The 18,123-nt window shown below is 43.3% G+C and overlaps 1 protein-coding gene across 1 annotated transcript in view; it reads right to left on the bottom strand.

Annotated features, from left to right (window-relative positions):
• Pax3 (paired box 3) overlaps positions 1-18,123 on the bottom strand; it is a 95,384-nt gene that overhangs the window by 15,917 nt on the left and 61,344 nt on the right. Inside the window, exons 5-7 of the mRNA XM_006972127.4 lie at positions 14,698-14,903; positions 5,099-5,264; positions 3,682-3,896 (exon numbers count right to left, since the gene is read on the bottom strand). Coding sequence (XP_006972189.1) covers positions 3,682-3,896; positions 5,099-5,264; positions 14,698-14,903 — 587 coding nt within the window. The remainder of the gene's footprint in view (positions 1-3,681; positions 3,897-5,098; positions 5,265-14,697; positions 14,904-18,123) is intronic.

Here is an 18,123-nt window from a genome sequence, read left to right as displayed (position 1 = left end):
CGGAAGAGAGCTACAATGAATTGGCTACCATCATTCAAAAGAACATACCATCAGATGGAAAATCTATACACTATAATCTATCTTAATTTTCAGAAAAACTAAAGATGTAAAAAGAACCCAGAGTCAATGTACAAAAATGTCATGAGTGGTTGTCCTGAAAAAAACTTCCCTACCGTCAGCATGGAATGTTTGTAGTACTGTCAGGAATTAAAAGATGAATGAAAATCAGTCAGGCTTATCAAAAAAAGTCTAAATTAACCTAAACGTAAAACATAAATTCAGGGGCTGGAGAGAAGGCTCAGCAGTAATGAGCACTGACTGCTCTTGCAGAGGACCTGGGTTCCTCTTCCAGCATCCACATGGTGACTCACCAATGTCTGTTACTCCAGTTCCAGGGGATCCAACACCCTTTTCTGACCTCTGCAGACACCAGGAATGCACGCGGTGCACATACAGCCATGCAGGCAAAACACTCATGTACATAAAATAAAATGAGTAAATCTAAAACCAAAAACTAAATGCACTGAAAAACAAAAGCTTAGAAAACTAGTCTCTATTGATATTTTCAAATGTGACTAAAATCTTGTCTCCACTTTGTTTTGAAGTGTGCTTCCTTTCCACTCAATTATAGACCAGATCCTAAGCCCAGCAGCCAGGAATCCCCGATTCAAAGGCGAACCCCTTACACTAATGGTGGGTTCCAACCTCTGGTCCTGCCACTGAACTGCCTGCTCAGAGGTGACAAGACAGAGGGGAGGAGGTGGGAGGGCAAGTGGCAAATCCGAGAAGTGACAGTCACACCAGTTCTGTTCTTTGGATCCCATCATCCAGCCCATGTGTCAATAATGGGGTCTCCGTAAAGCAGAAACTACGGGACCATCACTGTCTCCTTATTCCGCTCAGGTACAGCTGAACCAAGTTGTTAGAACTGGGTTTGCCATAACTTCCTTTACACTAAGTTCTATTAAAGCCAGACAACCAAACCCTCAAGGGGCGTTGCTGAGAAGCAATCCATCCAAAGGGCTGTGGAAATCTGAGTTCTAGCCCCAGTTTTCTCCTCCATTATTTTATCGATATGCTTGGACCATGCAGATCCACACACTCCCTGTCTCATCCTCAACTTTGTCTGAGAGGCAGTACTCTCTCTTTTCTGACTCTTTGGGGATGCTGTAGGAACTAGGACAGCATAAAACCCTACTGGTGGTCTACAGCAGAAACACAAAGGACACTCCTTATTCACAAACATAAGCACGCAACTGATCTAGTACATCAGATGAAACAAAGAAATACAGGTGGGAAGTTGCCTGTGAGAGTTTTCCATTGCTAGATGTGAAATGACCCCACCCTGGCACCAACTCTGAAATCACTGACAATTGAAAACTGACAGTTTTCTTGAAGGTGACCTTTAATGGCTGGAAGATCAATTTCTAATGCATCCACTAAGGTACTACTGTGATAACATTATTCCCAGACCACTGCATGCAAGAAACTAACCATTTCACATACAGAATTTGAATTCATGTTATTTTCATTACAACTCAAGAGAGTAAGGTTGTAAGGCCTTCTGATGGAATCCTGCCTCTCACAGAAGCAGCTCCCGTGGAAACTTTCAACCAAATCCATCCATTAAAAAAAACTGTTCTCTGTGGGACCAGACAGATGGCTCAGAGGTTAAGAGCACTGGCTTCCAGAGGACCCAGGTTCAATTCCCAGCACCCACATGCAGCTCACGCCTGCCTGCAACTCCTGTTCCAGGGGATCTGACACCCTACGCAGACATGCATGCAGGCAAAACATCAGTGCACATAAAAAATAAATAAAATGAGTGAAAACTAAGAAGCTGTTTTCTGGCCTCCAGGTGACTGATGATAAAACTTGCAGAACCTTTCCATGCTGCTTCTAAAGTCTGGAAGAAGTTTCTACACAAGGAATCTGAGTGCTATAAAGCTGGTTGTTCCAGCAGGAGCCTGTCACGTCATGTAAAATCGCATCACCAAATGCCAGGACTTGGAAATCAAAGGGGCTAAAAGTCCTGTAGGAAGTCCTCCATTGTTTTCATGTTGTTATTTTCCTGCTGAGGTTTAAAACCACCTCTCACTTCTTCTTCTTCTTTTATTTTTTTAAGGCCAGGATGTGCTATAGGAATCTATAAAACTTAATTACATTTACTGTTACAAAAAAGGATTTATGAACTCTTGCCTTGAGGCAGAAATGTTTATTTCATTGCCTTTACCATCCCAGTCTTTTCAACTCCTGTGGCTTTGAACTTCTCAGCTGCTAGGAGTTATCACCATTACACAGAGCCCGAGCGCTCCACTCCGAAGACGCACACCACAAGTTGAAGAAGCCAGGAAAGGCAAAGATATATGAGTCGTTATTTTGGCCACCCTTTGTGCCATTAAAATCTCATTTTCTGCCTATTAGAATACCCTCTCGGTGCTTAGGCAGCGGTGATAGCCCATGATTAGTGTGTAATTGGGTATAATTGTCTTTTCATTTTCTATTTGTGTCATTCTGAGCCTCTCTCTGTTTTCCTACCCACCAAGAAGAAAAGAGAGGTAGAGGAAAGAGAAAGCTGTTAAAATTCTCACTCTGAGCCCCAAAGAGATCCTCGATTGCAATTATAGATTGCCATCCCTTTGTGACATTTCTCCAAATTTAGTGGGTGGCTCTCCTCGCCACCTGGGCCAACTGCTCTCTCTCTCTCTCTCTCTCTCTCTCTCTCTCTCTCTCTCTAATAAAATCAAGCTATCTGTATTTAAACAACTGCTAATAACGTCAAGTTCAGACAGATGCCACATGTAGGAAATTTAACCATCCTTCTGACATGCAATTATCAGGGCAATTTATTAGTGCAATCCCCCAAGAAAAGCTCATAGTCCAATGCAAATTACAAAAACAATTACAACGTCCAAATATTTATATAGTCCCAAAGACTAGCAATTCTCCTCATTTGTGTTCCTATACCTCATTCATTCCAGATTCTGCAGTCCTCAGCTGGGTCTCTCTCTCTCTCTCTCTCTCTCTCTCTCTCTCTCTCTCTCTCTCTCTCTCTCTCTCTCTCTCTCTCCCTCTCTCTCTCCCTCTCTCTCTCCCTTGCTCCCCCTTCCTTCTCCTTCTCCTTTCCCCTCCTCCTCCTCCTCCCTCTTCTACTTTCCTGCTTCCCTCCTTCCCCTCCTTCCCCTCCCCCTCCCCCTCTTCACTTCCCCTTCTCTCTCTCCACAGCTTTTCTGCTTCCCCTTCAGTGGTTATGGCAGAGCATTTGGTGTTTTCTGATGAGGATTTTTCCTCAAAATTCTGTCAGCCAAGCAAAGGCCATTTGAAACAGATGAACAAACAAAAACCGAAAGGAAAGAAACCCTGGCAAGTTTGTAAGGCTTTCAACCAAAGCTCAGAGCTAAGGACAGGGAAGACATATGACAAGTACCTTGACAGCTGACTATAAACACAGAGTGCCCACGATTGCATTCGAAGTCACTTGAATTGTAAGTCTAAGCTACCACTTTTGATGCCTCCAGTAGAAAGGGAAGAAAGAAAGGAAACTCGAAAACTGAAATCATGTGGCTTGTATAAAGAATACATTATGGTTTACATTTGGCAATTCATTATACCGCTGCCTCGGGGAATTGACGATTTGGTTCTGGTAACGGCGAATCATCTGTCTAGAAACACAGGACTGACCTGAGGTGAAAGGCCATTGCCAATGGCGGGGTTCATGGGGTTGGAGGGCCCCGACGGAGGCACAAAGCTGTCTGTATAGCTTGAAAATCCATGCCTGGTGCTGGGGAGGCAGTAGGCAGAGCTGCTGTCCGGGTTCGAAGGAATAGTGCTTTGGTGTACGGTGCTCGGTGGAAGCGGCTGAGGTCTGTGAACGGTGCTGCTGGGGTCGGACACGGCTGAAAGGATAAAGAGGATCAACCATGATGCTCTCTGGCAGACCAGCAGAATGAGTTCAATGCAGAAGTTCCCATTAGCAGTGACCCATTTGGTCAGATGCTATGAGAACTCCAAGTGCACTTCTTACTGATCAGTTGTAAGAATGAGTCACACAACAAATACAGTTACATCTACCTTGGCATGTGTCTAAGCACATAACTGTATAAACTCCCAGTTCACACTCACCTATAATATGAGCACAGATACCACACTGGCAACAGTAACAAGCCAATTTGGGTAGTGAACACAATGGAATCACTACAGGTACCAAATCTCTCATCAAATATACTCCTTTAAAAAATAGTTTATTTATTTGTATTTTATGTGCATTGTTTTGTGACTGTGTCAGATCTTGGAGTAACAGACAGCTGTAAGCTGCCATGTGGGTGCTGGGAATTGAACCCAGGTCCTCTGGAAGAGCAGCCAATGCTCTTAACCACTGAGCCATCTCTCTAGCCCATCAAATGTACTTTTTTTTGTTTGTTTTTTGTTTTTTGTTTTTTGAGACAGGGTTTCTCTGTGCAGCTTTGCACCTTTCCTGGAACTCACTTGGTAGCCCAGGTTGGCCTCAAACTCACAGATATCCGCCTGGCTCTGCCTCCCGAGTGCTGGGATTAAAGGCGTGCGCCACCACCGCCTGGCCATCAAATGTACTTTTAAGCAATAATGCATGAACAGAACATCAGAGTTCAGAGTATTGTAAATACTGTCTTCCACAGGCCCGAAATAACATTCTTACAATTTAACATTATCCCATTTCCCTCTTGCCATAACAAATTACGACTTTATCAAAGCTCACATTCCCTGAATTACTATTGCAACAAGTTATGATCCTAGAACCTCAGTTGATTTCAACCAGGAGTATAAATACAGTGCTCAGGTTTTAACAAAAGTAGGGGGAAAAAATCCCATGATGTTTCTTTGGGAAAGTTGCATTGTTTTTAAACAATGAAATAGTGTCACAACACAGCACATTTTATCTAAAGAGCTTCAGATATAGCACAAGCTACTTCTGAGGCATGCACAGGGAAAGCTGACGTCATATGACTGGCACACCAACAGCATCAATGTCAGCACGACAGGCAGAATTCAAGGTGTAAAACAGCCAATGGGAAGCAATCGGGAGCTGCATTCTTATCGCCCTGTCTTTCTTCCTAGATACCTTGCGGAATAGACGTGGGCTGGTAAGAGGTCTCCGACAGCTGGTAAGTCGGCAGGGTCGGCATGGCGGTGGGAGGGAATCCCCCTGGAATGAGGTGGTTGAAAGCCATCAGTTGATTGGCCCCAGCTTGCTTCCTCCATCTTGCACGGCGGTTGCTGAACCAGACCTATGGATTTAATTTAAAATTTGAGGATTTCACTGATGAAATAATAGTACATTCTTAATGAATTTTTCATGCTAAAACAGATTAAAGGACCCTTCCTGACAGGGCAAATGCAGGCAAGAGCCCCCTGTCTTCTGTCATATGTTGGGGAGAAAGGAGAGTTAAATGCCAGGGGTCAGGAAAGGGGCTGCAGGGACCCTATGTGGACTTGCATGAGTAAAGCTGGTAATGACCCTGGGCAGGGACCGCTAAGCAGGATTCAGAACAGTGAGCGTTCTTTACCGATGCCATCAATGCCATTGCACCCTCATATCACAGCCTTCCAGGACGTCCATGAGGCGCTTGGACACCTACACACACAAACATTCACACATAGGGTGCATGTCCTAAATTTGACCTTGCCAATTGCATACTCGAAGACTTAGGCTTTATATTCATACCAGTCTATTTCTGTATGGCTATAATCAGTGTAAGTATAGACCCTAGAGCAGTGGTTCTTTACCTTCTTAATACTGCAACCCTTTAATACAGTTCCTCATGTTGTGGTGACTCCCCAACCATAAAATTATTTCATTGCGACTCCATAACTGTAATTTTACTATGGTTGTGAATCGTAGTGTAAATATCTGTGCTTTCTGATGGCAAACCCTACGAAAGGATCATTTGAACCCCCTATAGTGGTCGCAACCCACATGTTGAGAACCACTGTTCTAGATAGCCACATGAGCTAAACATAAATTCATCCAAGTAGAGCTATTTTACTATCTTTTTCAAAGTGTGAAACATCACTCTGATTTCAATTAGAATAGCTGCTGATGAAGATCCCCAAAGAAAAAAAAGGAAAGCATTTTTCAATGAAAATCATTTCTTTTGGTACCTGTGTTATGCACTGTAATACTCTGTGTTGAACACTATACTAATCACCTATATTCAGAAAAATCTGTTGGAAAATAATTCTTCTTCCAGTAATTCAAAATCTCCATCTTCTTGTGTGTCAATGGAGAAGAGAAAAAGATACCAACCAGAAATATAACTGAAGGTCTAACATGTTGAATGGTGTTATACAGGTTTTTAATACACTTCAAGATCTTGCCCAACTGTGATTTAAATCTGCATCATTAAGATGTAAAACTTGGAGTCCATTTTCCAGGACGGACACATAGGAGTCTTCTCTTGTGGTGTGGTAAATTCTATCAATCATCTTTATAGAAAGCTCACTGAAACTTAACACGGAGAAACACATAGCATTTAAGGTTGACGGTTAGGAGGAGATGAGATGGGAGCTTGGCCTTCAGGCAACCTCTTTTACGGAGCCCAAAAGAATTCCTCACGGGACACAGAAGCTCCATGTTAGGAAATCAAGGAATCAGAAAAACTTTAGGTCGGGACAAAGTTTCTGCTCATTTTAAAAGTTGGATGTAATTGTCACAAGGATTATATCTCTAAATAGAGGTCACAGTAGAGAGCAGAAAGATGTGATCAGCTTGGCTAAGAAAAAAGAATCTGACCGGGAAATTCCTTGCCTAGAATGTACATGGGAGATAATTTGCAAAAGTCCATTCCCTCCACTATATAAGTTCCAGGGGTTGAACTCAGGTCGTCATCAGGCTTGGTGGCACCTTTACACACTGAGCCATCTCACTAGTCCCAAATATTACCTTTTAATACTCCTTATGTTTCCAAGAGGAAAAGAAGGCAATCCAGTATTTTCCCTGTGTTGATAAATAATTGAGTTTGAGCTTCACTTGACTTAATAAATCACCGCCTGGTGTAGCGGAACCATGAACATTCTATTTCAAGCCTGCATTTGGTTATGTTTCTCCTTGGGAGTCTAAACTATTATGACTCCCAAAGGCATCATGGGAAGGAAACCAAGGAAAAGCTTGGCATCATCCACGTTCTTGGAAGAGTCTAGGGGTAAGAATTCATGCCTGAAGGTACTTACCCTACCACCCACCCACTGCAGTCAAACTTTACACAACAAAGGGACAAGTTCAAAAGACCCTCTGGTTCAGAAAAGGTTGATATAAAATCAACTACATGCCACAGAATTCCAGATTTCTGCGCTACCCTGGGAAAAGTGAACTAGATGTCTTAAGGTGACTTTATTCACGTATTCACTATCCTGAATTCCAGTGACCCCTCCACGAAGCACTCAGAAACCTGTACTTAGATGTTGCTGAAGCATGTTGCCCAGCTCTCTACCCACTGCCTTCTATAACCTGTAGATAAACAAGCCAGCTTGGATTGACCAGAGTTGGCTATGCCTGAGCTTTTATTTTTCCAAACTGATACGACTAAGTATTTGAGAAGTATCATAAACCCATGAGGGGGTTATTTGAAAATGTTGACTGCATGGTAACCTTCTACAGCTACAATTAAAAAAAAAAAAAAGCTGACGGGAAGGAGCTAGGTGTATACCTACCTCAGTGGTAAAGAATTTCCCTAGCGTGTAAGAAGTCTCAGGTTCAAACTCAAGCATTACGATAAAAAAAAAAATCAGTAAAAATAGTTGAGATGCAAACTTTTACTAAAAAAAAACAAACTTTTACCAGGAAGTTCAGGGTTCCCAAAGGAAATCAGCCTAATGTTTCAGCTGAAGCTCCCAATATCCAGAGCGCTGTTCTAGAGAAAAGCAGGCCCAGTGAGGAACAAGCTGCTCGTCTCCGTCCATTTCATCAGAGGGTTTTAACGATCTAGCGAAGGCCAACCTCGGTGCTTCTAGCCCCACCCATGCCTGCCAGACACATTACTAATGCTGAAAATGGGATTTAGCCTTTGCCTCGCATTTTGAAACTCGGGAAGCATCTTCAATTTCCAGTTGGAAAAAGAAAAGCGGCCCTTGAAATGACCTTTATTTTAAATACCTTTGTCGACCAAACATGGGATACTGGAATGCTGTCACCACCCTATATTTAACAGAAGAAAAAACCAATCCCTCTGCTCAGATACCTCTTACAATTCAGCATTGAATTATCATTCTTAAAAAAAAATGACCTCCAAGTGGATTTCCACAATATTATAATATCCGCCGGTTACGTGGGGTAAAATTCAAACCATTCAAAAGTTCTCTATAACATCGTGATAACCATGATGAGAAAAGGATAATGGATTTCAAAATAAGAATACAGTTTTCACAAAATTTCCCTCTATGAGTGAAGTTGTTCAAACTCAACCCTGTATAACCTGGGGTGGGGAGAATTAGTACTTCCACGGTGAAAATGCTTTCTATTCAGCTAGGAACCACGTTGAGCAGTCGGAAGTCAAACCCTAGCTCCCTACCTGCCACTGCTTTGACCTTGACTGCTTTTCTTAGTGTCTGTGGAGTTCTGTTCTCTGGTTTGCTAAATGAGAACTACGCAAAACTACTGCACGACGCTGCTGGGATCATTTAAGAAAACAATGTGGCAATGCACTTAAAAGGATGTTTAGGAGATATTAAGTGTTCAATAAATACGAAGGACTAAATGAAAAGCTCGCGTGGACATGACTGAGAAAACCTCATTAAAGCCTGGCTCGGTGTCCTTCACTCTCCAATCAACAGCCAGAGCCTTTTGTGGCAGTGAGTAAATAGAGAAGGACCCGCGGAACACCTCAAATAATTGAGAGCCAGCTTGACTTGAATGGTGGCTTAGGTCAAATTTGCTTCCAAGTTTCATGGATTAGTGCTAATTGTCCCGTGGTGTGAGCCTAATTTTACCCATCAATAAATTACTTGTTCACATTTTTGGTTGGCCCTCACAGGCAGCCTAACCTGCATTATTCCAGATGGGTTATTTCAAATACAATTTGGAAAAAAAAAAAAAATGGGACGGAAAACATAACACTCGATCCTCTGAAAGAGAATTCCACAGGATTGTAAAATGCCCCACTGAACATTCGCTTTGGTGATGTGTGCTGCTAGCAGGCCAGGGAGAGTACAGGCCAAGTAGGTAACGTCAGGACACACTGCTGCTTCCTCTGGACCCGCTCATTCACTCCATCTCCTTCCTCTTCCAACGCCCTGCTTTCCCCAGCCCTCCCTCCCAGCATTGCTGCTGCCCAGCGTTAGCCCTTGTGTGGAGGGAGAGCAGGCGGAGGAGGGCTGCCAGGTTCTCATGCGTGTGTCACAGGTCTGTGGACACAGGAAAGCCACATCAAGAGCAGGGACCTGTGGAGTGGCAGGGGACCATAATTTCATTTCATTCCGGAGTCAGGGTTTTCTGTACCTAGCCTACTTTCTAAACTGTAGAGGGATGTTAGGTGACTTTAGGACGCCTTTGGGCTTTCCCGAGAATCCCAGACTTCTAGTGCAGAAGGTCCTGAGAGATGGTGCTACCTAATAGTTTTTGTTTCCCTTTTCTTTTTATTTTATTTTATTTTATTTTATTTATTTTATTTATGTGCGGGGGTGTTTTGCCTGCCTGTGTATTTGTGTATTACATGTATGCCTGGTGCCCAAGGAAGCCAGAAGAGGGCATTGAATCACCTGGGACTGGAATTACAGATGGTTATGAGCTGCCATGTAGGTGTTGAGAATTGAACCAGGGTCCTCTGCAAGGGTACCAAGTACTCATAACCGCTGAACCATCTCTCCAGCCCCTCCTAGTAGTTTTCAGTTTAGGGATAAGGGAGAGATGATATTTGAGAATCTGAAATCCAGAGACACTGTCCCTGGCTAAAACTTGTGTCGACAGACAGACAGACAGACACACACACACACACACACACACACACACACACACATGCAAGTACATCTCACGTTGCCCAGATCTTCTGAAATCTATCCATGATTACCTTGGTGGTCCTTGAATCCAGGCTGCTGAGATCACCTGGTATAATTGACCCCATACTTTAAAAAAAAAAAAATGAAACTAAAGTCCAAGCTCAACAGAACACTCTTGGCAAACTGGGACCAAATGCTACACCTCCTATCTCCTGGTCAAATGCTCTTTCCACAGGTCGCTGTCCTCTGTGTCTTCTCTCCTCTTGACAGTAAGAAACTCACCTACTTTATTCTGAGATGAAACACTTACAAAAATGTTTGCACACTGTAAATATTTGCAAGTAATTCTGTCTCAATAAAACCTTCATGCTCTCATTATTTGTTTTTGAACAACCACCCAAAGATTTAGCAACTAGTCTGTCTTTGTCTTTTTACCTGATTTCTCTTTCGTTCTTCCTCTTCTTCTGACAGTATTTCTAGATGGAGCCTTTGCTGCACCACAGAGAACCTTAGCTTGCTGTGTGCTCAGATTTGGCAGCGAGAAACACAAGTGTCCAAATGAATCTCTATGCAACCCTGACAGAGGCCTTTGTTTTTATAGCTTTAATTTCATCTCTATCCAGAAGAGACTGGAAATATTTTTCCTCAAAGGGGTGAAACATGGAATGTAGACGTGGTTTGGGCTTTGAGGGTTTGAGGTTTGGTTTTTCCCAGGTGCCCCCAAATTAAAGTAACTCACACTTTCTGGCTATCATTCCAAGTGAGTTGACTTAGCTACCGCTTTCCCATCTCTTCCCGAGGACGCCAGCATTTTCTGCTGGCATTTTAATCAGTGATTAACTACTCCCTTTTTTTTCCTGCTGGGTTAAGGAAAAGATCCATATGCTGGTTGTTCTAGGGAATTTGTTAGGCTGTAGATCATAGCCTGGTGCAAGACATGATGTGTCTCAAGGGAACTAAAGAAGCCATAAGGAATGTAAAGAGTCACCGGGTTAAAGCCACATTAAGACAGCTGTTACATTAATGAGGGCCCTGCTTTGGAGGGGTGCTGACCATATAGAAAATATGAACCACTCTTTATTGGTTTGATCCCATGTCCTCTGAAAGTTAATAGGCTGTTATTATTGGGCTCTAGCCTTCACTGGGCCAGATGAGAATGTTGGGTACTGTACAAGTTACGTGGGTTTGAAGCTGCCTCTGTCCCCCACTTTGTTTTTGACAAAGGCAAGAATGAGAGAGAGCAAGGACGACCATGCTTCAGATTTTCATTCTCCTTTGTCTCATCATTCTAAAGGTTAGTTCTTATTCAAACTGCATTCAGAGCTGATTATGGATCGGTCTTTGGAACCCATCAGTACACAGGCTTGGCCAGCCATGAAGTACAAGAGTCTTGCAATAGGGTGGACATTCACTGGGAAATCACTGGACCTCACTTTGCATTTAAACTGGGCAATCACGGGACTCTAACAGAAGCAAAATAGATGTGATGTGGCCTTTTATGTATGTTATAGCGGTGGTTATAGTATTACAGCATAAGAGAACTACTGATGCCCTCGACCCATTTCACTAGGATACAGAGTAAAAGAATCCTGGTCCATGGCTAACGAAGATGGTTCCTGTCCTGTGCAGAGAGAAGCACTCTGTCCCAGTGAAATGGGTAGAAGAATTCAACTGTCCCTTTGGTTTCCCAGTGTGTGTGTGTGTGTGTCTGTCTGTCTGTGTAGTTTACATGGAGAAGAAGCCCATGTACCTGTGTTCATGTACATGTGAAAGTCCAAGGTTGAGGTTAGGAATCATCTTTGATCTTCTCTACCTTATCCATCAATGAAACCCAAAGCTGGTCAATAGGGCTAGTCTAGTGTTAGCCAGCTTTCTCTGGTGATGCCTTGTCTCCTCCCGCTGAGGCTAGAATTACAGACATACAGTAATGCCCAACAGCATCTACATGAGTTCCAGGGATCCTGGCTCTGGACCTCATGCTTGCTCAGTAAGTGCCTTAACCATTGAGCAATCTCCCCAATTTAGTACTTCCAATGTTACATTGTCAGTCTCAAGAAGCCTGGCATGTCTGTGGCTCTTCTCTTGACCCTTCCAACCCACCTCCAGCTTACACCACAGCTGCCTGCCTTCTACCTCAGAATACTTTCACCGTCATCCCGTCCTTGCCAACACCATCATCTGCTGCTTCCTGCCACAATCCCCAGTGCTCTTTACAAATGTGAACCAGGTAGCAGGAGAGCTAAGCCTTCACGGGATGTCCTGGGCCTGGCTCTGCACCCCTCCTTCCCCCGCCCTTCCTCGGTTCATGCTCCAACCAGAAGGGACCAGTCCTGGATCTCTCCGGAGTGCCTGGATAGAAAACTGAGTGATCATCTCACATGCAGCCCAGGCGCTTCAAACTTTGTCCCTTTGCTGTGCTCTGGGATGAGTATGTTCCCCTCCCCCATCTCTGGTCGGTAAATACTTGGCCTACATTTTTCTTCTTTCTTCCGAGATCTCATCTTTTCTTTTCTCCACCTGTGCAATGCATTTCTATCGGCACCTGACACATCTCCTTTGTTTATTTGTTTGTGGTTATTTGTACGGTGACTTCATTATCCTTATTAGACTGAAGCAGGTCCTAGAGAGAAGCACTAGTCCATCTCTTCACCCCTTGACTGCTCTAGTATGACAAACCATATGGAAGGCTGAACAAAGTAATTCCTCTCTCTAGACTCTGCCTCTGGAAGAAGCTGTTTCTTCAATAGACAAGGTAATATAGTAGACAGGTGAAAGTGTTGATAAGGGACCATGTCAACAACTGAGTAGCTCACTGCCAAAGTACCAGCCTGACTTTGACCATGAAATGTTAGCTGTGTCATGTGGCATTTCCAGATAGAGAAACTCAGCTTCTGGGATGATAAGGAGTTCTGGAAATCCCTTAGTCTTGTGTAATGTACCCAAAAATTGAAGTGAAAGTTCACCACTAGTTATGAAAGCATTATTGTTCACTCAAGAGAGACATGTTAACTTAAATAGCCTTTTCTAGAAGCCCTCCTAAGTGTTCAAAAGGTAATTCAGGGCTTGAGAAATGGCTCAGCTGGTTAAAGGTCCTTGAAATCAAGCTTGATCTAAGTTCAATTCCTAGAACCCACATGGAGGAAGGATAAACTGACTCCCACAAGTTGTCCTCTGACCTACATATGTAACACACACACACACACACACACACACACACACACACACACACACACACACACACAGAATCATGTAAAAAATTGAACCTGAATGTCTTAGTTTTCTTTCTGTTGCCATAATAAACATGGCCAAAAGCCACTTGGGAAGGAAAGAATGTGTTTCATCTTATGCTTTACAATCCATCATCCATCCAAGGAAGCCAAGGCATGAACCTGGAGGCAGGAGCCAAAGCAGAGACCATGGAGGAACACTGCTCACTGGCTTGATCCCTCTGGCTTATGCTCAACCTGTTTTCTTGAACTACCTAGGACCATGGGCCATCAGATGGCATGTGGGAGACTAGCTGGGAGACCGGCTCTCACATTTTACGACAAGGTACTCTTGAGGAGAGAGGGATAAGAGATATTAGATAGAAGGATAGAGGGGAGAGAAACAGATAGAAACACAGAATAGTCTCAGGAGGGCCTGGATCCTTATCCACCAGCCCCTTTTGTCTCTTCTAAAGGGCTATTTATAGGAATGCCAAGGGGTGGAGCAAAAGACCTCCTCCTAGCTCAGCCAAGTATAGACCCTTCCAATCACCTAGTAACCATGCACGTGGTCAAGCAGTCCTCTAATGCAGCTCTGCTGGGTAAAGCAAGCTCAGCTCTCACTAGGAAACCTTTGTGGGCCTCCACAATGGCACTACCCACAGTGCCTAGACTCCCTACATCAATTAGCAATCAAGAAAATGCCCCACAGACATACCCATAGGCCAATCTGATGGAGGCAATTCTTCAAGTAGACACATCCCTCTTCCAATATCTTCCAAACAATATTTGGTTGTCAAGTTGACAACCAAATCAGATATCATAATGATCTTAAAATAATATAATTGCTTCCAAACTGTACAATCTGTAAATGAAGAGACTACTGTACGTATTTTTACACATTTTCCTAATGGAAAAGGCCACAGATGAAGCATGTGGGATCCAATGGTTTCTGTCCTAGCATACAGCAATGTTAGCTTAGGTAGTTATTCAACTAGCTGAAGTTTCTATTTCCTTGTTCATCGATTGGGGATAGTAACTATATCAACCGAGGGTTTTTAGTGATGATTCATGAGTTAATCCATGTAAAATATAAGACTGAAAATAGTGCCTCCTGTAAAATAACCACTCAAAGTATGTTTGCTATTAACAGGGAGCTACCTCAACAGTCATTTAGTCTCTGGTACACGGTGAGGATGTGAGAATGATAAGTACGCAGGATCCTAGAATTCTGTGTGCCGTAAACATAACCTCATAGCAATCACCAAACCTGCAGATACGCATTCACTATAAGCACTATTGCTAATGCGGTTTTCTTGGTTTCAAGCGCTTTTCAGCTGTGTGCTGTGCTGTACATCTCTAAACCCCAGCGCTCAGGAGGCTGAGGCAGGAGTCTTGTGAGTCCCCATCAGCCTGGGCTACTTAGTGAGACTCCATCCCCAAGCAAACTACAAAAGCGTCGCACAAGAGGATGGGGAGGTTCTCCCTGGATCTGAGAAAGTGTCCGCTGTCTGGGCATCAGTACCTGCACTCGGGCCTCGGTAAGCTTTGCCCTCTGGGCCAGCTCCTCCCTGGTGTAGATGTCTGGGTAGTGGGTTCTCTCGAAAGCGCGCTCCAGTTCCTCCAGCTGCTCCGCGGTGAAGGTGGTCCTACTCCTGCGCTGCTTCCTCTTCAGCGGTAGGTCAGGTTCAGAGTCAATGTCGGAGCCTTCGTCGGATTGCGGCGCTGAGGCTAGAAGCACAGGAGGGAAAAGAAAAAACATGGTGAAATTAAATCAAAAAGCAAGTCTCCCCAGCCACAGTGCCTGAATGTCTTCTCATGGACACCAAGCCCCTCCATATAGTGCCATAGGGCTATTAAATGATACTTAGGACCTTCCCTACTCTGTCTCCCTGCAGCAACCCCATCCCACCCCCGCCCCCAGAAATATTTGCCCTGGGTATCTGTTATTCCGAGCTCTTAGAAAACAAAGATTAGTCTTACTCCCTTTCCACAGCCCTGTGCTTATTTGTCTGTTTAATAAGTAAAACATGGTCTCTCTGCATAGCCCCAGCTGGCCTTGGACTCAAAATCTTGCCTCATTCTCCCAACCGCTGGGATTTCAGATGTGTGCCACCATACCCAGCTTTTGATTTGTTTTCTGATAAATTCTTACTAATGATGGGGGAGAACAAATGAGAGGTAACAACATAACAAAACCCATTATTTTGTGTTCTAACTTTACATTTTAATTTTAAAATAATATACTAACAACCTTTATGCTGGAAAAGGTGTGACTAAAGATATTTTACACTTGATGTAGGATCTAAAAATAATGAGTAATGGTAAACTCTTGCAGGATTCCCATATACTGTAGACTCTGCTTGTACTATAAATCAGTATCTCTCACCACCAGAAACTGGGAACTGCTTTAAGGAGAATTTCTGTTTCATTAATGATAATCTCAAGAACTAATCCAAAAGGGAGACACTGTCTGGTGAACCATCCCTAGAGTGAAGTTCAAAGCCGGAGCCTCTGCTGAGGCGGAGTAGCAGTCTGGATTAGCCGCCTGCCTGCAGGAGCCCAGGGCAAAAGAAGAGAAGGGTCGGCCCCTTGTTCAAAAGTTATCACAAATTTCAAGAGAGCATTACCCAGTGCTCAGACCCTTCTCAGGGTCCTGCATGACTGCACAGGACCAAAGACCCTGAAGCTGACCCGACTGTGACTTCTCCCCAAGCAGCCTGTATCTTTTTTATATTAATGTGAGTGGGGGGCGGGTAAGCTTTATAATTTAGTATGTGGATGACTAGAAAAAGAAATGAGGACCAGAGAATGAGATAGAAATGGAATGAACAATCCACTTCTCCCATATAAGCAAGATCTGAATTCTTTAAAGAAGAAGAAGAAGAAGAAGGAGGAGGAGGAGGAGGAGGAGGAGGAGGAGGAGGAGGAGAAGGAGAAGAAGAGGAAGAAGAAGAAGCTGTAAGAAGGGCTTGAGAAGCTCGGGACACCAATGGTGCCATTTCTAGGCCGACATTTGATGGAGAAAGAGATGGTACATGGTTCTCCTTGTTTCCGCTAAAAGTATTAGTGCCTCCACAGCAGATTAGTCATTTCCATAACAGAGCATCTGTTAATCTATAGAGAGTGCTTTCTGTCATTTGAAGACATGCAAGGCCAGGGCACTAGGCAGGAGGGGTGCCCTTAACCAGACACGGGGGCAATGGAGAGAGAGTTGTCCATGGCTATCGGGGACAGAGTCTGAGACATGAGGAGGAGCCACAGCAGCTTTGCTCCTGAGCACGTTCAAACACACCCTAAAGCCTCCCCCAAAGAACTGGGGGTCCTTCCGAGAAGGGACTGAGATGTGCTGTAGCGAATGGGCACACCAGCCAGAAAACGGAAAATGCTTCATGTCACCATCAAGGGAGGGGTGTCAAGATGGCCCAGTGGCTAAAGACACTTGCCACATAAGCCTGACAACCTCAGGTTGATCCCCAAGACCCACGTAAACATGAAAGGAGAGAATTGACTCTACAAAGTTGTTCTCTGACCTCCACATACGCACCTGACGTGTAAGGCTGCAAATACACACACACACACACACACACACACACACACACACACACACACACACACCATATATACAAACAACAAAAAGAATTTTTGCAAACATCCAAGTACTTTATTTGCAACTCAGACTGGTAGGATCAGACAAGCAGTGAGAAAACACAATGTGTTCTATACTTCTAATTGTTATTGTTGTTGTTGTTGTTGTTGTTGTTGTTTTGACATAGAGTTCAGCTACTTAGCCAAGGCTAGCTTCAAACTCAATGTGCAGTCCAAGCTGGCATCAAATTCATAGTCTTCCTGCTTCAGCCTCCAGACAGTTGGGATCATAAGTGTATGCTATCATTCCAAGCTATTGATCTAAGCTCTCTTTTATTTTTTTATTATTTATATATTTGGGAGTAGAGAATGGGATGCTGAGGTAACAACACACATAAGGAAGTCAGAGGACAACTTCCAGGAGTCTGTTTTTTCTCCTTCTACCACATGTGTCCTGGAGATCACACTCAGGTTTTCAGGCCTGGGGGCCCTCTCCCTGTCCCCAGCACTTCTAATTTCTTAAGATCAAAAACGACTTCTGTCCTACAAAATTAAAACTTCACTGTATTTTACTACAAATTATAAGCTTTCCAAAAGGTGAAGTGAATCCCTAGGTGTCATTATAAGTTTTCTATTATTTTAATACTTCTGTATTTGATGCACACCTAAAGATTGGAAATGGGGAAGCAGTAGATTAGCCACCCAATATGACAAATTACAGAAAAGATACCTGGAAACAAATGTACTTCACATAAAAGCAAAGCATACATATACAGTACATTGTGTGTGTGTGTGTGTGTGTGTGTGTGTGTGTGTGTGTGTGTGTTATGTCATGTACATATTTTTTTTCAACTTACCCTCACCTAATTCAATATAAAATTATCTCATTTGAGATAGATCCTATTTTAGGTATTAACTTTAAAAACTGACTTCCTTTAACAATGAGAATATTTTAAGGGAACATGCAAAATAAAATGTGTTAAATTATAAAGTTCAGCAACTCCCAATACAACCTATATGAACACATATTTGATAAAAGTAAGCTAAATAGCAAAGCAATGACTTGTCCACAGTTTTAGAGCAGTGATTCTTAGGCGCGTGAACCAGCAGAATCCCTCGGAGGCCTCCGAGAAACAAGGGTTGGCATTTTAGGATTCAGTAGCTGGCTCTGGGACCTTCAAATTTGCCTCTCTGACAAAAATCTCAGGTGATAACGTGACAGATGTTGGACAATCAAAGAACAACTTCTAGCAAATATTCCATATTATCTCTTTTCCCTCTCAAAATTGCCACACTTTATCCACAATTGTCACTTTTTTCTATGTATGTTTAAATTGTAAATGCTACACTCCTGGAGAAACAG

The sequence above is a fragment of the Peromyscus maniculatus genome, chromosome 13 (genome assembly GCF_049852395.1).
Source record: "Peromyscus maniculatus bairdii isolate BWxNUB_F1_BW_parent chromosome 13, HU_Pman_BW_mat_3.1, whole genome shotgun sequence".
Taxonomy (NCBI): domain Eukaryota; kingdom Metazoa; phylum Chordata; class Mammalia; order Rodentia; family Cricetidae; genus Peromyscus; species Peromyscus maniculatus.
The sequence above is the reverse complement of the archived record's forward strand: the minus strand, read 5'-3'. Positions and strand labels throughout refer to the sequence as shown.